The 22500-nt window shown below is 42.1% G+C and overlaps 1 protein-coding gene across 2 annotated transcripts in view; it reads right to left on the bottom strand.

The window, feature by feature from the left end:
• The window catches only part of LOC128694108 (uncharacterized), a 361817-nt gene that overhangs the window by 157958 nt on the left and 181359 nt on the right, over positions 1–22500 (bottom strand). For both annotated transcript variants that reach the window (XM_070093486.1, XM_070093485.1), the window contains exons 2-3: positions 9702–9844; positions 7855–7938 (exon numbers count right to left, since the gene is read on the bottom strand). In XM_070093486.1, the coding sequence (XP_069949587.1) occupies positions 7855–7938; positions 9702–9844 (227 nt within the window). The remainder of the gene's footprint in view (positions 1–7854; positions 7939–9701; positions 9845–22500) is intronic.

Genomic DNA, 22500 nt, shown 5'->3' with positions numbered 1-22500 from the left:
GAACTCAAGTATGTTTGTGACACAGGATTTTCCGCCTCTGAAGCCGTGTTCCACCACTCTTCTCCTGATAATCTTTTCCATGACTTTACATACTGTACAAGTCAGTGACACTGGTCTGTAGTTTAACGCTGCCTGTCTCCTTTCTTAAAAATTTGAACTACATTTGCTGTCTTCCACGCCTCAGGCAACTGCCCAGTTTCGATAGATTTACTGAAGATTGCCGATAGCGGCACACACAGTTCCTCTGCTTCCTCTTTCAGTATCTATGGAGATATGTTATCTGGGCCCATCGCCTTTGAGGTATCTAGTTCACCTATCAGTTTCTTCACCTCTACCTCGGTTATGTGTATTGTAATAAAGTTGGTAGAATTACCGACAATATGTAAAGTAAAAGGACACAAGTGCAACTAATGTGACATTTATTGTGGCAACGTTTCGCTCTCCAGGAGCTTTATCAAGCCATTACAAACAATACATGGACACAGAGGGTACATAAAGGCTCAGAGTGAGGTGAATACTAGTGAGGTACCATTTCGATGTTCACTAGTGGTAGTAGTAGTAGTAGTAGTAGTAGTAGTAATAGTGACAAAAGTAATACAATATGGTAGAGCAATTAATTCGTACATGAGTAAAAGGATATAAAAGCTATTACTTGGGTAACATAAAAATAGGTTGGACAAATATAAACTGGAATGAGGCAGCTTGTTTCAGTGTTCACTCTCTGTGCTTTGTGTAGTATAACAGGAGAGACTATGTGATGGCAGGGTTTACTGTTTTCAGGAGGATTCTTGCTAAGACTTCAGAGATGGTGAAGCTGCCGTTGTTTTGTTTAATTGTATTCGAAACCGCGATCAGTGCTGATTCGAGGCACTTGCGTCTGCGGAAATTAGTTTCTTTGATCACTAATTGGGCGTCTCTGAATTTCATGAGATGATTGGTGGAATTTCGGTGTTGTACACAGGCGTTGTTCAGGTTATCGTTCCTACATGCGTAAATGTGTTCATTGAGGCGGGTGTCGAGGTTTCTGGCTGTTTCACCTAAGTAAATCTTGTCACAGCCTCCACAGGGTATAGTGTAAACTCCTGCATTGACTGGTTCGTGGTGCTTGGATTTTGTCCTGGTTATATCCTTTATTGAAGTGCTAGAAGCGATGGCGACTCTGGTGTTAGCTTGTGAAAGTGCTTTTGAGACGTTCAGTGCAACCTGACTGTTGGGAAGAATTATAACTTTGCTGGGAGTGGTGTTGATGCGTGGAGAATTTATGATCTGAAGAGCTCTTTTCTTGCAGTCTTTGATGAAAAAAGAAGGAAAATGTAACTCTGTGAATGTTTGGTGAATGTATGTACACTCCTCGTCAAGAAACTCAGGACTACAAATTCAAATACAAATTCTAATCTTCCTAGACGATACATCACTGCCCTTAAGAACCTCGCCAACGACCCCAACATTATCGTCACCACCGCCGACAAAGGAGGTGGAGTCGTCATCCTCAACACCAGTGACTACAACACTAAAATGATGGACCTTTTGAATGATCAATCTACATACGAACCCATCAGCACTCAACAGTGGGAGACGCTCACCAAAGATTTTCTATACAAAACCAGACAAATACTCAAACGCACTAGAGAAGGGAAGCAACCCTAAACCAGCACACATGTATGGTTTACCCAAGACCCATAAACACAATATTCCTCTCAGACCAATCACGTCAGGAATAGGCAGTGCTCCACACAAACTAGCCGGAGTTCTTGCCAAACATCTTTCCTGCCTTCTGGGGACCATCAGCCCCGCTCATCTTAAACACTCAGGTGACCTTCTCAACCGCATCCGTAACCTCTCCATCCGTAACAAGAAACTAAGCAGTTTGGATGTGACTTCCCTCTTCACAAAAGTACCTACCAAAAAAGCCATCGAGGTTCTACGACGTAAAGTCAATCAGGACCTTAATCTTCCTCTACCTCCCGGAGATTTTGTTGACTTAATTGAACTCTGTGTTAATTTCAACTGTTTTTCTTTCAATAACAAGCTCTACAAACAAACCTACGGCAAGGGAATGGGGTCCCCCATAAGTGCCGCAACGGCAGCTTCACCATCTCCGAAGTCTTAGCAAGAATCCTCCTGAAAACAGTAAACCCTGCCATCACATAGTCTCTCCTGTTATACTACACAAAGCACAGAGAGTGAACACTGAAACAAGCTGCCTCATTCCAGTTTATATTTGTCCAACCTATTTTTATGTTACCCAAGTAATAGCTTTTATATCCTTTTACTCATGTACGAATTAATTGCTCTACCATATTGTATTACTTTTGTCACTACTACTACTACTACTACTACTACCACTAGTGAACATCGAAATGGTACCTCACTAGTATTCACCTCACTCTGAGCCTTTATATACCCTCTGTGTCCATGTATTGTTTGTAATGGCTTGATAAAGCTCCTGGAGAGCGAAACGTTGCCACAATAAATGTCACATTAGTTGCACTTGTGTCCTTTTACTTTACATATGTGTATTGTGTCCAGCACCTGTTGGTACACCAGACCTCCACGGTTTGCTGGAAGCATTCCTGATTCTGTTGTGAATACTTCTCTAAATCTTTTGTTTAGTTCATCACATACTTCTTGGTCACTTCGTCAGCTCCCCTCCTTCTTTCCTCAGCCTGATTACCTGGTCCTTGACTGTTGTTTTTCTCCTAATGTGACTGTATAACAACTTTGGTTCAGATTTGGCCTTTGATTCTATGTGGTTCTCGTATTGCCTATGGACCTCTCTCCTTATCCCTGCATATTCGTTTCTGGTTCTTATGCTCATCTCCTTGTTTTCTTGAGTTCTTTGCGTTTTATATATTTTCCATGCTCTAGCACACTTGGCTTTGGCCTCTTTACATCTCCAATTAAACCATAGGCTCACTCTGGTCTTACCAGAGTGAACCTATGGTTTAGGAGAAGTTCATGCCCTTTTGTATGAACTTCTCCTCTGTCTCCCTGCACTTAGTGGTCTAGTTCCATCATTTCATTTACTATCTTTCCCTCTAGTTCTCTTTCCCACTGCACTTCATGCAGGAAACTTCTCATTCCTATTTAGTCCCCTTTTTTGAAGTTCGGTTTCTCTCGTTCTCGTGCTGCTGTATTCTCTACTGTTAACTCTACAAGGTATTCAAAGTTCAGGACATCATGATCACTAGCGCCAAGTGGTCTTCCGTGTGTGATATACCCTATGTCTGAACTATTCAAGGTGAATATGAGATCCAGTTTTGCTGCAACATCCTCTCCTCTCTCTCTGGTTGTATCCCTAACATGTTGGTGCATGAAGTTCTCCATTACAGTCTCCAACATCTTAGGCCTCCATGTTTCTGGTCCCCCATGTGGCTCTAGGTTTTCCTAGTCAATCTCTTTATGATTGAAATCCCCCATTATAAGCAATTTTGTCGTTCCCATATGAGCCCTCGTGGCCACTTCAGCTAGTGTATCCACCATTTTCCTATTGTCTTGTCCTCCTGCTGTTCAGTGGTGGGTTATACATCACTACTATCATTACCTTTGGACCCCCAGTCTGAAGTGTTCCTACAGTGAAGTCGTACGTTTCCCTTCAGTCCATTCATCCTATTTTCTCAAAACTCCACTGGTTTTTGATGAACAATGCTACTCCTCCTCCCCTCTGTTCTCTCTGTCTTTCCTCATAATCTGATATCCAGCTAGAGAGAATGCATCTGTTATCATCCCTGTAAGTTTTGTCTCTGTTAGTGTTATGATGTCAGATGATGCGTCAACGATTCGTTCTTGCCACTTTTCTCTCTTATTTGTTATTCCATCTGCATTGGTGTACTATACCATTAGCTTCCTTTCCATTACTGCATTTTGGGAGCTGGACGATGAAGGTGCAGGCTGAGAGGGTGGAAGTCAGAGCGGAATATTATGGGAGGCTGCTGTCATTGTGAAATTAGTGCTTAGGGGGTTGGGGGCTATGGAGAGTGGTTTGTTTCCGGTTGTGTTTGGTTGATATGTGGTGACAAGAATTGAGGGGTTTCTGTAAGCATTTGTGTTTGATGTTTCCCCAAAGGCTGAGCTTTCTTGTCTGTTGTTGCCTGTCCTGTCTCTCTTTCCTTCCACTGGTTTCATCTTGCTCTTACTTTCAGTTTTCTTTCTTTTCATGTTCTGTCTCAGTTGAGGTACACTTGTTGATAATCTGGAGAGCCCTTTAACAGTGGCTTCTGTTGTAGTATCCTGTTCTGTACTATGTCTGTCTTGAATGTTAATTTGATTGGTCGATTTTTTTCCCCTCGAATACCCCCTACGTCTGTGAATTTTTTTTTACCTGAGACATGTCCTTCCTTCCTGTTACTGCAATGATGTTCTTAATCTCTGTTTCCTCCCAATGCTTTCTTTCATCATAGGTCTGCCCTTCAGCCTCCTGAAGCCCATAAATAATTATTGACCTCTCCCTCTCTTCTTCCCATTTCTTTTCCCTCTGTATCTCTGGATCTGATTTAAGCATCTCCTTTGTTGTTTCCCTTATCTCCCAGACACCCTGATGGCCTGATATTACTGCTGTAAAAGTCTTCTTAGCTCCATCCCCTCCTTCAGCCCCCTCACTGCCTGCTGATGTTCCCATTTCAGTCACCTTGCTTCTTTCGGACCTCATCTTTATATCCTGCCACGGTACATCCATTTCTTCCTCCAGTCCCTGTATCTCTGCCTCAGCTACTACAGCTCATGATTCCCACTTCTTGCTCTCTGCAGATATCTTCTCTAACATATTTCAGAGCTCATTTAACCTTTTGTTCCCATTCTTGTTCCATTTTGTTCTTGAATCGTTCTACCCATTCTTCCTTTTCAGAACAGCCATCCTCGGTTCCCTTGCTTTTGCGCCCTCTCTTTCGAGATCCCCCTTTTTTTTATCCTGTTAGGATACTTTAGTTCTTTCAGCTTTGTGTAAAAATGTGTGTGTGTGTGTGTGTGTGTGTGTGTGTGTGTGTGTGTGTGTGTGGTGGGGGTTTATGAGCTAATGTGTTAGGTTAGGTTTGTCTGAGTATGTGTATACTAGTGTGTGTGTATGTGTTTACATGTGTATGTTTCTGTGTGTGTGTGTGTGTGTGTGTGTGTGTGTGTGTGTGTGTGTGTGTGTGTGTGTGTGTGTGTGTGTGTGTGTGTGTGTGTGTGCGTGCGTGCGTGCTTGCGTGCGTGTGTGTGTGTGTGTATGTGTGAGTGCGTGCGTGCGTGCGTGTGTGTGTGTGTGTGTGTGTGTGTGTGTGTGTGACAATGAACGATGTGTGTACACTAACAATTGATCTAAGCTAATTAAACGAGGCTCAGAGCCAGACAAACAAGTGCCAATTATACACAGAGGTGATAATTGACCCCACACCTTCACAACACTGTTATAACTGATCCCACACCTTCACAACACTGTTATAATTGATCCCACACCTTCACAACACTGTTATAACTGATCCCACACCTTCACAACACTGTTATAACTGATTCCACACCTTCACAACACTGTTATAACTGATCCCACACCTTCACAACACTGTTATAACTGATCCCACACCTTCACAACACTGTCATAACTGATCCCACACCTTCACAACACTGTTATAATTGATCCCACACCTTCACAACACTGTTATAACTGAATCCACACCTTCACAACATTGTTATAACTGATCCCACACCTTCACAACACTGCTATAACTGATCCCACACCTTCACAACACTGCTATAACTGATCCCACACCTTCACAACACTGTTATAACTGATTCCACACCTTCACAACACTGTTATAACTGATCCCACACCTTCACAACACTGTTATAATTGATCCCACACCTTCACAACACTGTTATAACTGATCCCACACCTTCACAACACTGTTATAATTGATCCCACACCTTCACAACACTGTTATAATTGATCCCACACCTTCACAACACTGTTATAACTGATTCCACACCTTCACAACACTGTTATAATTGATCCCACACCTTCACAACACTGTTATAATTGATCCCACACCTTCACAACACTGTTATAATTGATCCCACACCTTCACAACACTGTTATAATTGATCCCACACCTTCACAACACTGTTATAACTGATTCCACACCTTCACAACACTGTTATAACTGATCCCACACCTTCACAACACTGTTATAATTGATCCCACACCTTCACAACACTGTTATAATTGATCCCACACCTTCACAACACTGTTATAACTGATCCCACACCTTCACAACACTGTTATAACTGATCCCACTACTTCATAACACTGTTATAACTGATCGCACTACTTCATAACACTGTTATAACTGATCGCACACCTTGACAACGCTGCGGTCAGACGTCACGTGTGGTCACTGTCCTAAGCTGTCTGGGAATTAGCGTGGGGAGTTACTGAGCACAATGGCCTGCTGTAGTGTTTTGGAATCTCAGGTTAAAGTGTTGAAGGAGGAGATTTTACTTCTTCAGGAGGAAAATAGGAGGCTGAAACTTCGCCTAGATGGGTTTGGGAGCGAGTGTGAGATAGATGGAGCTGATGGGGAAAAGCATACCAGCAGTGAGATAAAGAGTGGCAGCCACTTTAAGTGGCAAGTGGTTCACAGTTCAGGAAGAAGGAAGATAAGGAAGGTTAATAGAGAAGATGTGAAGGTAGGAAATCGATTCTCTGTTCTCCAGGACGAGTGTACTTCAGTGGTTAGTGAGGCTAAAGGTACCACTGACTCCCCTGCTAATCAAGGCTAGAATATTCTAATTGTAGGAGATTCTCAGGTAAGATATATGGACCATACTTTTTGTAACAGAGATAGGAAGGTCAGACAGAGGGTGTGCCTCCCAGGAGCTGGTGTTGGTAACATAATCAGCAGGTTGGATAATATAATGTCAGGTAATGGGAACAAGCCCATTATCTTAGTGCTAGTGGAAATGACATCAGGAAGGGCACCATCTACCAGTGACTATGACCTCGTTTGCCACCCGTCCCAATCCACCTTAAGTTAGTATATAAGCACCAGGCTCCTTGCTTCTGCTCCAGAATCTACACGACTACGGTGCTCTTCACACCAACTCCAAGGCTGAGGGACTGATTACCTCATCTTTTCTAGTTCTACTGTCTTCTAATTATGTCCTAGAATCTGTATTATAAAGCCACTTGATGGCGAAACGTCTACAATAAAGATACCCAGATGTTGCACATGTGTCTCAGTTTACATATTGTCGGTAATGTGTCAGTTATTTAAGTTCATTATGTATCCACCACTGTGTCATATGATTCACGAAAGATAGTTAAGAATCAAGTATATGTATCAACCCCTGAATCATATGTATCAACCAATGTATATGTAATAACCAATATATATATATATTACGGTGGCCCGTGCCCTGGTAGCAAAAGCTCTCGTTTCACACGCTGAGTGTACGGGTTCGATTTCCGGCAAGGGTAGAAACAGTGGGCGTGTTTCCTTACACCGGTTGTCTATGTTCCCCATCAGTAAAATGGGTACTTAGGTGTTAGTCGACTAGTGTGGGTCGCATCCTGGGACACTGACCTAATTTGCCCGAAATGTTCTGCATAACAAGCGGCTTAGGATGTCATTGATGTCAGCTAGGCCTGTATACCATGTATATGTACTTGTAGAAATAAAGATAATAATATTATTATTATTATTATTATTATTATTATTATTATTATTATTATACGCATTAACCAGTGTACATGTATCAACCACTGCATATGTATCAACCACTGTATACATACCCTATGTATCGTGGTACTCACCTGTACTCGACCCATGTACCCACCTGTACTCTATCCATGCACTCACCTGTATCATATCATGTACTCACCTCTTCACCAGGGACGTGTAAAGAAAGTCCCGAGTACCCGGGCTGCAGAGCATCGCCATACGGTGTAACCCACTCAGACCCGACCTGGCAACACAACACCAATACATTGCAATACCGTGAAGTTATACACTGCAATACAACGCAATAACGTAAGGTTATACACTGCAATATAATTCCATACCTTAAGGTTATACACTGAAATACATCGCAATACGGTAATACACTTAAATAGATCACAATACAGTAAGATGTATACTGAGCTTCAACGCGTTACAGTAAGGTAAGTACACTTAAATACAACACAATACAATAAGATACAGATTGAAATACAACACAATACAGTAAGATACAGAGGTAAATATAATACAATAAGGTGCAGAGTGACATATAATACAGTAAGGTACTGAGTGAAATACAACACACTACAATAAGATACAGCGTGAAATACAATACAAGACAGTAAGATATAGAATGAAATACAATAATATACAGAGTGAAATACAACATAATAGAATAAGATACATTAAAATACAATAAGGTACAGAGTGAAATACAACACAATACAATAAGATACAGTAAAATACAATAAGGTATAGAGTGAAATACAACACAGTACAATAAGATATATAGGGAAATACAATACAAGACAGTAAGATATAGAATGAAATACAATAATATACAGAGTGAAATACAACATAATAGAATAAGATACAGAGTGAAATACAATACGATACAATACAATAAGATGCAGAGTGAAATACAATACGATACAATACAATAAGATACAGAGTGAAATATAACATAATACAATAAGATACAGTAAAATACAATAAGGTACAGAGTGAAATACAACACAATACAATAAGATACAGTAAAATACAATAAGGTATAGAGTGAAATACAACACAGTACAATAAGATATATAGGGAAATACAATACAATACAGTAAGATACAGTGCGAAATACAACACAATATCAGGATCGTGTGGTTTAAATACCTAGTATGTGTATGGTGCGCCAAACCCGTATAAGTTTAGCTGTGGTCAGTAATAGTTGTTATTAGTGAATTCGAAAGGGGGAGAGGGGAAGCACCAAACCCGTGGGGGATCATACAGGTCCTGAGAATCTAGGAGACAGTCAGGTTTTGATCCGAGGGAATAGGGGTGACTCCAGGTGCTTAGATCAAGAGCTCTGATCAGCCCGGTTCTTGGTGTTCAGTGATCGTGGTCTTGTCAAATGCCTTCTTGCAGTCCAGCAGTGTGCAGGTCACCCAGCCATCTCTCACCTGTCGTTGACCTGCAGCAGGTTTGTGAGCCACATGTGCGACACTCAGGTACCTTTACTGGTGAAGGTTTCCAAAGGTTTGCTGATTATGTTTATAGGTTTACACAGTGTTTGTGATCTCTTTGCCGGAGCCCAGTGTGATACACTGCCTGGTCCCGTTGCTTTCAACTTGTCCGCTGTGTTTTGCAGCTTCTTCTTACTCTGTTGCACAGAAATTCTCTGCTGTTCTGTTTTTCTTATCTGCAGTCTAGCACTGGCCTTCATTCCTGCATGTATTTGTAAAGTTTCCCACGGGCAGTTTTATCTCTGTTTTTTCCCCTCTCCTTAAGCACTGTCAGTTGGTACGTTGCTCTCAGTTTCTATCAGATGTGGATGTGTAGCAGCATCATTGACGACTGTGTTGTGTGTGTGTGTGTGTGTGTGTGTGTGTGTGTGTGTGTGTGTGTGTGTGTGTGTGTGTGTGTGTGTGTGTGTGTGTGTGTGTGTGTATGTATGTGTGTGTGTGTGTATGTGTGTGTGTCATAGAGCTACGACTACCATCGTCACTACATCTACACACCTACCTGGGTTCCCTCAATGAACCACTGTAAGGTAGGAGTGTGGCCGTCGTACAGAGGCTGTTTAGGTTGGCAACCGATCTTGATGCGCTCCGTTGGTTCATAGATCTCCCTGGCTCCCACCAGCACTGGCGGAGACAGTGTATCCCCTGGGGACCAAGGCAGAAAAAAGTCACACTTTCAGTTGTCTCCAAATTACAATTGTCATGTTATTGTTTATTTAGATATAAAAACCTCACCATTTTTGATTCGTTAAAGTTACATGTAACTTGTTCCCCCACCAGTCAAGAATATTTAATACCTTAAAAAATAATTATACACCATGAGGTATATTCCTCTCAGTTTATATATACTCTTGACTTACTAATGAACGAGAGGTGAGTTATGAGACCCTATGTACTAGGTCTGCGTAGTACACAGAGATACTAACACCGTAATATTTACATATATAAACATCTGTCATTTACACACATGCTGACATCATCATCTCGGCCGCCAAGGATGATGCAAAACTTACAATAATTAAAACTAACGAAGAAACTGGAAACTACGACACGACTGTGTTATGGAGGAACTACGACACGGCTGCGTTACGGAGGAACTATGACACGGCTGCGTTACGGAGGAACTATGACACGGCTGCGTTACGGAGGAACTACGACACGGCTGCGTTACGGAGGAACTACGACACGGCTGCGTTACGGAGGAAATCCGGAGGATGTGTGTAGACTACTGTGTTCCGTAACTCTGGTAAATATCTTACACTGGGTCACTCTCAAGATCACTGACTGGAAAATATCTTACACTGGGTCACTCTCAAGATAACTGACTTGTGAATATCTTACACTGGGTCACTCTCAAGTTCACTGACTGGTGAATATCTTACACTGGGTCACTCTCAAGTTCACTGACTGGTGAATATCTTACACTGGGTCACTCTCAAGATAACTGACTGGTAAATATCTTACACTGGGTCACTCTCGAGATCACTGACTGGTGAATATCTTACACTGGGTCACTCTCAAGTTCACTGACTGGTGAATATCTTACACTGGGTCACTCTCAAGATCACTGACTGGTAAATATCGTACACTGGGTCACTCTCAAGATCACTGACTGGTGAGTATCTTACACTGGGTCACTCTCAAGATCACTGACTGGTGAATATTTTACACTGGGTCACTCTCAAGATAACTGACTGGTAAATATCTTACACTGGGTCACTCTCAAAATCACTGACTGGTAAATATCTTACACTGGATCACCCTCAAGGTCACTGATTGGTAAATATCTTACACTGGGTCACTCTCAAGATCACTGACTGGTAAATATCTTACACTGGGTCACTCTCAAGCTCACTGACTGGTAAATATTTTACACTGGGTCACTTTCAAGATCACTGACTGGTGAATATGTTACACTGAGTCACTCTCAAGATAACTGACTGGTAAATATCTTACACTGGGTCACTCTCAAGATCATTAACTGGTAAATATCTTACACTGAGTCACTTTCAAGATAACTGACTGGTGAATACCTTACACTGAGTCACTCTCAAGATAACTGACTGGTAAATATCTTACACTGGGTCACTATCAAGATAACTGACTGGTAAATATCTTACACTGGGTCACTCTCAAGATAACTGACTGGTAAATATCTTACACTGGGTCACTCTCCAGATCACTGACTGGTGAATATATTACACTAGGTCACTCTCAAGATAACTGACTAGTAAATATCTTACACTGGGTCACTCTCAAGGTCACTGACTTGTGAATATCTTACACTGGGTCACTCTCAAGATAACTGACTGGTAAATATCTTACACTGGGTCACTCTCAAGATAACTGACTGGTAAATATCTTACACTGGGTCACTCTCAAGATCATTAACTGGTAAATATCTTACACTGAGTCACTTTCAAGATAACTGACTGGTGAATACCTTACACTGAGTCACTCTCAAGATAACTGACTTGTGAATATCTTACACTGGGTCACTCTCAAGATAACTGAATAGTAAATATCTTACACTGGGTCACTCTCAAAATCACTGACTGGTAAATATCTTACACTGGGTCACTCTCAAGATAACTGACTGGTAAATATCTTACACTGAGTCACTTTCAAGATAACTGACTGTGGCATGCAAAGAGTACGTAACCTTTATTCGGCGCATGTACACACCCTCATTTACAGGCTATCTCCCCCAACCAGCGAACCAGGTTGCTAAGAGTTGATGATGGGGCCCCGTCGTTCAACTAGTGACCAGGTTCAAGCCAATAAGAAGATGGTTTTGGCAATCGCAGAGGTTATGTGGGTACCACTCTCCTGTCTGCCTTTGTCATTCCCATTCTAGAGCTGGTTGAAGCACGATCTGCTATCTTGTGGCTTCTATTTCTGCCTTGCTTACCGTGAAGTGCACTATACTTATCACTGTACATAGTGTACATATTGCTGTTCTAAATTGGTAAAGGATAATATAAGTCTAAACTTTTTCTGCTGTGTTTATTTTGCTCCCATTACACCCGGGATAACAGGCCATTTGGAATCCTGGGTTGTAATATGGGGGCCTGTCCGGGATCTGGAGCTGGACTTAGAGAAACGGTTGAGCTTAGGGTGAAGCTCGTAGCAGGAACATTGTGCAGCTTGCTGTCTGGCATTGCATTAGCTTTGCCTACGCTTTACAAATTTTGCGTGTCAGTTGCTTTATGGTCAGCCTTGCTATTGTGTGATCGTTCAACAGCTCGCTACTAGCTTGTTCGGTGTGCTCGCTTTGCTACGGTCAATCTTCTAGAACAGTGTAGCTGTCTGGCATTGCTTTACAAATTTTGCATGTCAGTTGTTACTTACCTGTTCGGTGTGGAGAATTTTGCAGTCGGCTTTGCTTGTATGCATATTCTGCAATCGTACTGTGCATAGCTAAGCGTGTTCTGCAAATTAACATGTTACGTTGGGGTATTCTGCAATCGTACTGTGCATAGCGAATAACTTATGCCACCTAGACGAGTCAGACGTCTGGTGTCGGCATATACTTTGCATAACCTACCTAAATTGTCCCTACAGCATTGTTGGAAAATTGCTCGTTCCATTGGCATTAAATACAAACGCACTCTCACAGCTGCGCAACTGTGTTCACTGATTGCTGACAAACTTATAGAAGAAGAGATGGCACATCAGACTCCTCCCTCTATGGGAGCTAGGGCAAAAATTACTATGTTCTCGCAGGAGGAAGATGATACACCTACGGAGCAAAATGGTCAGTATAGTGCAGCTGGGTTGTCTCAAGGTGAATCAGCGTCGTTGGCACTTGAGCTGGCAAAAATCAATCTTGAGCAAACTAGAGAACAGAGAGCATTCGCAAGGGAAGAATTTGATAGGGAAAGAGAAAGGAGGCAGTTTTTGCATTCTGTAAATGATTTTAGTTTACAGAAAGCAGTACAGCTTGTTCCTCGCTTCAATGAGGCCGAACCAGAACAATTTTTCGAAAGCTTCGAAAATCAGGCTCGAGCCTTGAGGTGGCCGGAACAGCATTGGGCATCGTTGGTTCATACAGCATTTTTGGGTAAGGCACAGGAATTTACGTCAGTATTAAATGACGCTGAATTTTCTGATTATCAAGTAGTGAAGACCACAGTGTTGGGAGCATATACATGTATCCCAGCCAAATACCGTAAGCTTTTTAAATTAAGCAGGCGGCAGCTTGGTCAATCCCTAGTGGACTTTGTGAGACAGCAAACCAAAGCTTTTACCAGCTGGTATAAAGCAAGTGGTGTCTCTACCTTTGAGGAGCTGGTACAGCTTATTCTGATTGATAACCTGCTGGAGTCTGTGGGATCAGAGGTTCGAGTCTTTCTGCAGGATCGTGACTTAACCACTGCATTGGAGGCAGCCAGGTTGGTTGATACCTTCGAAACTAACCGCTCCTTGTCCGAGCGGTCCCGTCTCTCTTTTCAACAGCCTGTCATGAGCAGAGATCGTCAACCTTGGAGAATGAAGTGCCACCCGGAGGGAGAACGTCTACGTCAGCCAACTAAGTTACCTGGTGAGCCACGCTTCTCAACTTATGGTCCACCTGCGGAGAGGCAAACTACTCATGGTGCATCTCGACAACAGTATCCAGAGAGACACCAGCCAGAACGACACCATTTGCAACGTCAGCAGGGAGTAAAGGGAAAGCCTGTCGTCTGCTTCCTTTGTAACAAAGTAGGTCATATCCGTCCCAACTGCCCCCACAAACCCCAACCCATTGGGAAAATCTCTAATATCCCTAGTAACATGTCCCCTAGAGAAGTAGAAAAGGTATTATTGCAAGAGTCTTATTTCCCTTCAAGAAAACTCTGAAACAACTGAAGTAAAGACCTTTAGAGATACTGGAGCATATTGCTCACTTGTAAGAGAAGGAATATTACCCCTTTTAGAGAACACTTCCTTGAATTCCTGTTTTATTGGAAGCATTTGGAGGAGCTATATATTCTGTCCCTTTGCATAAAATTTATGTACAGTGCAAATATTACACTGGGTACTTGACTGTAGGTGTCTCAAAAGGATTCCCCATGAAAGATGCCATGTTATTACTGGGTAATAACATTACTACTGTTAATGCGTGTCCTGAACCTATAATGAGTAATTCTTCTCCGGTATTGGCCATAACTCGGGCAACATCCCAAGGGTTGTCTGGAGAGAATGTTGACCTATCCTTGGACGATTCCGATCTCTGAATAGCCACGTTGTTTTATGAGGCACACCGGCCGGAGCCTCGTAAATCAAGTGAACAGACCCCGATCAAGCCTTCCTATTCCCAGGTTGCAGGATTGCCAGATGTCTCTGTTTCCATGCCCGAGGGACTGTCCTTCCGGGAGGAACAACGAAAGGACCCTTCTTTAAAATTCGTTTTTCAGGCAGCCATGGGTAAATCCTCTTTGGGTCATCCGGTCAAGTATGAAGTTAAAAACGATTATCTGATCTGCACTGAGACTGGTAAGGAGATAGAGGGCCGGTAATTGTATGACAGGTTAGTGGTTCCAACCAAGTTTAGACCTCAAATATTAAATATAGCTCATAATACTTCATTAGGAGGTCACTTAGGAATTACTAAAACCTTGTATAGAATCACAAAAGAATTTTATTGGCCAAAATTAAAGAAAGATGTGAAGAATCATATTAGGTGTTGCCGAGAATGTCAGCAAGTAGGGAAACCTGGACATTCCATTAAACCTGCACCTCTCCAACCTATACCTGCTGATGGAGAACCTTTTGCAGATTTAATTATAGATTGTGTAGGTCCACTACCTAGGTCAAAGTCTGGAAATCAATATTTATTTACGATTATGGATAAAGTAACCAGATATCCTGAAGCAATTCCCATGCGCAGTATTAACACTAAAGCTATTCTCAAAGCTTTAACAAAATTCATTTCTTGTTTTGGCATTCCTAAAACTATTCAAAGTGATCAAGGTACTAACTTTACTGCCAAAGCATTTAGGGAAGTATTAACTAGGTAAGGGATAATCCACAACATATCCACTGCCTATCATCCTCAGTCCCAAGGCGCCTTGGAAAGATTCCATCAGACGTTAAAAACCATGATGAGAACTTTTTGCATGCACTTTCCTACAGACTGGGATGAATCACTACCTTTGTTGCTGTTCTCAGTACGAGAGACGGTGCAAGAGTCTACCGGGTTTAGTCCGTTTGAGCTGATCTTTGGGCACAATGTACGAGGTCCTCTTCGGGTGCTCAAAGAAGGATGGATGGGAGAAGACGTTAGCTCAACACTCTACAACCCGTCTTCAAGGTTGCAGGTGGCACGTCAGTTAGCCAAGGCTAACCTAAAGACAGCTCAAAGTAAGATGAAACAGAGGTATGACAGAAGTGCACAATTCCGCTCCTTCCATCCAGGAGACAAGGTGTTGGTGCAGGAACCTATACCTGGCCACACCTTGAAAGCTAGATTTACGGGACCTATGCAGATTGTAAGTAGATTATCTGATGTAAATTATGTGGTAGCTCCCATTGATAAGACCTCAAAAACTAAAACTTACCACATTAATCAATTAAAATATTTCCATACACCAGATAAAATCCCAGTAATGACTCTGTCCTCTACCTCTGAGGACGACTCTGATTCTTTGCACTCTATCTCTGAAATTAATATTAAACTTTCAAATTCTGTCCTCCTCAAGGATCCTAGCCCTTTAATGGAGGGACTATCTGAAACCCAAGCAACAAATTTAACTGAGCTTCTACAGTCATATCCTAATATTTTTTCGGATGTGGCGAGAAAATGTACGTTAGGTTATCATGATGTAGATGTGGGAAACTCTAAACCAATTAAACTCTCCCCCTACAGAGCTAATCCTGAAAAGCAAAGGCTACTTCAGCAGGAAGTAGAATTTTTGTTAAAGCATGGTTTAGTGGAGGAGTCATCTAGTCCATGGGCTTCACCGTGCATCCTTGTGAAGAAGGCTGATGGAGGGTTTCGTATGTGTACAGACTACCGTAAGGTGAATGAGGTCACAATTACAGATGCTTACGGTCTTCCTCGTCTGGATGACGTAATTGACTTTGTGGGTAAGGCTACTTTTGTGTCCAAGTTAGATCTCCTTAAAGGCTATTATCAGGTACCTTTGACGGATAAGGCGAAGGAAATCTCTGAATTCGTAATTCCAAGAGGTCATTATCAATACACAGTTACCCCCTTCGGAATGAAAAATTCCCCCTCTTCATTCCAGAAACTTATCCATCAGGCTATTAAAGAACTTGAAGGCACGGCAGCGTACCTAGATGATATTGTTGTGGTGTCTGATACTTGGGATCACCACCTACTTAGACTTAAGGCTCTTTTTGAGACCTTTAAGAGTTCCCATTTAACAGTTAATTTATCTAAATCTTCCTTTGGCCAGGCCACTGTCACTTTTCTAGGCCATGAAGTAGGTAGTGGTAAAGTTGCACCTAAACTTGCTAAAGTTCTTGCTATTAAAGATTATCCAGTTCCTCATGATAGGAAATCTCTTCGACGTTTCCTAGGCATGATAGGATTTTACAGAAGATTCTGTAAGAATTTCTCAGATATTGTAGCCCCTCTTACCAGTCACAAAGTTCCCTTTAATTGGATCCCAGGTTGTCAAACTGCTTTTGACAAAGCAAAAAGATTATTGTGTACTGCACCCATTCTCTTGTCTCCAGACTTCTCCAAACCTTTTTCATTACAGGTTGATGCTTGTGAGTCTGGGGTTGGGGCAGTACTATTACAAAACGAGAATGAGGAGTTGCAGCCTGTAGCATACTTTTCAGCCAAGTTCCAGCCACATCAGAGGGCTTACTCTACCATTGAAAAAGAAGCCCTCGCGCTGGTACTGGCTTTGGAGCATTTCGATGTTTATGTGGGCCAGACATCGCAGGTGGTCACAGTCTACAGTGATCACAATCCTCTAGTATATCTCCAAGCCATGAAGAACCACAACAAGGCTTATGCGCTGGACGCTAAGGCTGCAGCCCTATAATATTTCCATTAAATATATTGCCGGCAAAGAAAATATGTTGGCAGACTCTTTATCTAGAGTATAATATTTTATTTAGGTTAGGATGTTATTTGTGGTAACCCCTTTTCACGCTCTTTTTTTTTTATCCCCTAGTGTGGGGGTTTTTTTTAGTGAGGGGATGCGGGCTACCGTCCACCTGTATCTTGGACCTATGCTAGCCTGTCTGACCACTGTCTCACTCTAAGTTTAGGGTTTGGCTTTTGGTCACGAGAAAAGCTGAGCTCTATCTAAGAGTTGGATGGTGGAGAGGAAAGGCGGTCCCTTTATTTTGTGCCATGGCGGCACGGTTACCACTGGGAGGTGGCAGCCTAATCCTGAGCCTTCTCGAGGTGGGGGTGTGGCATGCAAAGAGTACGTAACCTTTATTCGGCGCATGTACACACCCTCATTTACAGGCTATCTCCCCCAACCAGCGAACCAGGTTGCTAAGAGTTGATGGGGCCCCGTCGTTCAACTAGTGACCAGGTTCGAGCCAATAAGATGGTTTTGGCAATCGCAGAGGTTATGTGTGTACCGCTCTCCTGTCTGCCCTTGTCATTCCCATTCTAGAGCTGGTTGAAGCACGGTCTGCTATCTTGTGGCTTCTATTTCTGCCTTGCTTACCGTGGAGTGCACTATACTTATCACTGTACATAGTGTACATATTGCTGTTCTAAATTGGTGAAGGATAATATAAGTAAACTTTTTCTGCTGTGTTTATTTTGCTCCCATTACACCCGGGATAACAGGCCATTTGGAATCCTGGGTTGTAATACTGGGTCACTCTCAAGATCACTGACTGGTGAATATATTACACTAGGTCACTCTCAAGATCACTGACTGGTAAATATCTTACACTGGGTCACTCTCAAGATCACTGACTAGTGAATATCTTACACTGGGACACTCTCAAGATAACTGACTGGTAAATATCTTACACTGGGTCACTCTCAAGATCACTGACTGGTGAATATCTTACACTGGGACACTCTCAAGATAACTGACTGGTAAATATCTTACACTGGGTCACTCTCAAGATCACTGACTGGTGAATATCTTACACTGGGACACTCTCAAGATAACTGACTAGTAAATATCTTACACTGGGTCACTCTCAAGATCACTGACTAGTGAATATCTTACACTGGGACACTCTCAAGATAACTGACTGGTAAATATCTTACACTGGGTCACTTTCAAGATCACTGACTGGTGAATATCTTACATTGGGTCACTCAAGATCACTAAATGGTAAATATCATACACTGGGTCACTCAAGATCACTAAATGGTAAATATCTTACACTGGGTCACTCAACATCACTAAATGGTAAATATCTTACACTGGGTCACTCAAGATCACTAAATGGTAAATATCTTACACTGGGTCACTCAAGATCACTAAATGGTAAATATCTTACACTGGGCCACTCTCAAGATCACTGACTGTATCTTACACTGGGTCACTCTCAAGATCACTGACTGTATCTTACACTGGGTTATTCTCAAGATTACTGACTGTATCGTACACTGGGTCACTCCTGAAACTCACAAACATCAGGGATAACATTGTAAATATGATGGTATGACCGTGACAACATAATTAGCACAACAAACATTAGAATGAGCAGACTGGGAACTCATCAACGACTTGTTGACATTTGTTAAAGCTCATCTTTCACACCTGGCGAGGAAATGAAGTGTGAAAAATGTTCCAGTGGATGAGAGGGTGGGGAGGAGAAGTTGAGAACTGTGAGTATGAGATGAGAGAGAGAGAGAGAGAGAGAGAGAGATTGGGAGAAGGATATTCCTGGAGGTGCAGGAGGAGGGAGGGAGAGAGAGAGAAGGGTGCTTCTGAGGGAGGGATTGAAAGGGATACTCCTGGATGTGAGGTAAGTGGGACTGAAGAATCTGGAGGTGAAAGAGTTGGGGGAGAGGAGTAAGGAAGAGTATTCCTGAAGTTCAGGTAGGGAGGGAGGGTGGAGAAAAGGTGCTCCTGAAGTTTAGGGAAGGTAGGAGGGTACAATATATTCTTGCAGGGGAGGCAGGGGGATTAAGGGTTCTTCTGAAGTTAACGGGGAGGATGTGAGGGGTAAAGGGTACTCCTGAAGGTGAGGTAGGGGAAAAAAAAGGTGCTCTTGAAGTTAAGGGAGATAAGGGAAAGCATACTTGGGGAGAAGGTGTATCATATCAATCCTACACCTTTCCAAGGTCAACCTAAGAGAAGCACCGTTCCCTCTCTCAGCAGTATTCCCTGTGCTAGCTACACATACTTGAAGATTCTCAAACACCATCAGTCTCGACCCTCATCCCATGCAGCAGGCAGAGAGGCAGGGAGACTCACTTTACACTATGTACACGTGACTGTGGAAATCTTCCTGTGTTGAGAGATACATACATTCTTCGCCCTCTGGTTTACAGGGAACAGAGGCGAAAAAATGCACATACGTTGAAAAGGTATTACGTTGTTCTTCCTTGCCACAGAGGAAGAACAACAGCTCACAGAATTGCTGTTTGAAATCGTCCTGTTGTAATCTGCGTGGTGCAGTGGTATACTGCTAGACCTGCTACTGCCAGGGTACGATTTAGTTCTCTGTGCATTCTCCTGTTTTTTTCTTTTTTCACTGACAGCCTATCTTTACGTCTTATCTTGCAGTAGAACATTACAAAACTGAATGACACAGAAGCACTGGAGGTTAGAAAATAAAGTATAATATATATATATATATATATATATATATATATATATATATATATATATAGAAGTGATGCAAGGAGGGAAGAGTATATGGAGAAAAAGAAAGAGGTTAAGAGAGTGGTGAAGCAATGTAAAAAGAGAGCAAATGAGAGAGTGGGTGAGATGTTATCAACAAATTTTGTTGAAAATAAGAAAAAGTTTTGGAGTGAGATTAACAAGTTAAGGAAGCCTAGAGAACAAATGGATTTGTCAGTTAAAAATAGGAGAGGAGAGTTATTAAATGGAGAGTTAGAGGTATTGGGAAGATGGAGGGAATATTTTGAGGAATAGTTAAATGTTGATGAAGATAGGGAAGCTGTGATTTCGTGTATAGGGCAAGGAGGAATAACATCTTGTAGGAGTGAGGAAGAGCCAGTTGTGAGTGTGGGGGAAGTTCGTGAGGCAGTAGGTAAAATGAAAGGGGGTAAGGCAGCCGGGATTGATGGGATAAAGATAGAAATGTTAAAAGCAGGTGGGGATATAGTTTTGGAGTGGTTGGTGCAATTATTTAATAAATGTATGGAAGAGGGTAAGGTACCTAGGGATTGGCAGAGAGCATGCATAGTTCCTTTGTATAAAGGCAAAGGGGATAAAAGAGAGTGCAAAAATTATAGGGGGATAAATCTGCTGAGTATACCTGGTAAAGTGTATGGTAGAGTTATTATTGAAAGAATTAAGAGTAAGACGGAGAATAGGATAGCAGATGAACAAGGAGGCTTTAGAAAAGGTAGGGGGTGTGTGGACCAGGTGTTTACAGTGAAACATATAAGTGAACAGTATTTAGATAAGGCTAAAGAGGTCTTTGTGGCATTTATGGATTTGGAAAAGGCGTATGACAGGGTGGATAGGGGGGCAATGTGGCAGATGTTGCAAGTGTATGGTGTAGGAGGTAGGTTACTGAAAGCAGTGAAGAGTTTTTACGAGGATAGTGAGGCTCAAGTTAGAGTATGTAGGAAAGAGGGAAATTATTTCCCAGTAAAAGTAGGCCTTAGACAAGGATGTGTGATGTCACCGTGGTTGTTTAATATATTTATAGATGGGGTTGTAAGAGAAGTAAATGCGAGGGTCTTGACAAGAGGCGTGGAGTTAAAAGATAAAGAATCACACATAAAGTGAGAGTTGTCACAGCTGCTCTTTGCTGATGACACTGTGCTCTTGGGAGATTCTGAAGAGAAGTTGCAGAGATTGGTGGATGAATTTGGTAGGGTGTGCAAAAGAAGAAAATTAAAGGTGAATACAGGAAAGAGTAAGGTTATGAGGATAACAAAAAGATTAGGTGATGAAAGATTGAATATCAGATTGGAGGGAGAGAGTATGGAGGAGGTGAATGTATTCAGATATTTGGGAGTGGATGTGTCAGCGGATGGGTCTATGAAAGATGAGGTGAATCATAGAATTGATGAGGGAAAAAGAGTGAGTGGTGCACTTAGGAGTCTGTGGAGACAAAGAACTTTGTCCTTGGAGGCAAAGAGGGGAATGTATGAGAGTATAGTTTTACCAACGCTCTTATATGGATGTGAAGCATGGGTGATGAATGTTGCAGCGAGGAGAAGGCTGGAGGCAGTGGAGATGTCATGTCCGAGGGCAATGTGTGGTGTGAATATAATGCAGAGAATTCGTAGTTTGGAAGTTAGGAGGAGGTGCGGGATTACCAAAACTGTTGTCCAGAGGGCTGAGGAAGGGTTGTTGAGGTGGTTCGGACATGTAGAGAGAATGGAGCGAAACAGAATGACTTCAAGAGTGTATCAGTCTGTAGTGGAAGGAAGGCGGGGTAGGGGTCGGCCTAGGAAAGGTTGGAGAGAGGGGGTAAAGGAGGTTTTGTGTGCGAGGGGCTTGGACTTCCAGCAGGTATGCATGAGCGTGTTTGATAGGAGTGAATGGAGACAAATGGTTTTTAATACTTGACGTGCTGTTGGAGTGTGAGCAAAGTAACATTTATGAAGGGGTTCAGGGAAACCGGCAGGCCGGACTTGAGTCCTGGAGATGGGAAGTACAGTGCCTGCACTCTGAAGGAGGGGTGTTAATGTTGCAGTTTAAAAACTGTAGTGTAAAGCACCCTTCTGGCAAGACAGTGATGGAGTGAATGATGGTGAAAGTTTTTCTTTTTCGGGCCACCCTGCCTTGGTGGGAATCGGCCAGTGTGATAATAAAAATATATATATATATATATATATATATATATATATATATATATATATATATATATATATATATATATATATATATATCTATATATATACTTTATAGGGGAATAAGTTTACTAAGTATACCAGGAAAAGTGTACGGTAGGGTTATCATTGAAAGAATTAGAGGTAAGACAGAATGTAGAATTGCGGATGAGCAAGGAGGTTTCAGAGTGGGTAGGGGATGTGTAGATCAAGTGTTTACATTGAAGCATATATGTGAGCAGTATTTAGATAAAGGTGGGGAAGTTTTTATTGCATTTATGGATTTAGAAAAGGCATATGATAGAGTGGATAGGGGAGCAATGTGGCAGATGTTGCAAGTATATGGAATAGGTAGTAAGTTACTAAATGCTGTAAA

This window comes from Cherax quadricarinatus, chromosome 43, assembly GCF_038502225.1.
Source record: "Cherax quadricarinatus isolate ZL_2023a chromosome 43, ASM3850222v1, whole genome shotgun sequence".
Lineage (NCBI taxonomy): Eukaryota > Metazoa > Arthropoda > Malacostraca > Decapoda > Parastacidae > Cherax > Cherax quadricarinatus.
The sequence above is the reverse complement of the archived record's forward strand: the minus strand, read 5'-3'. Positions and strand labels throughout refer to the sequence as shown.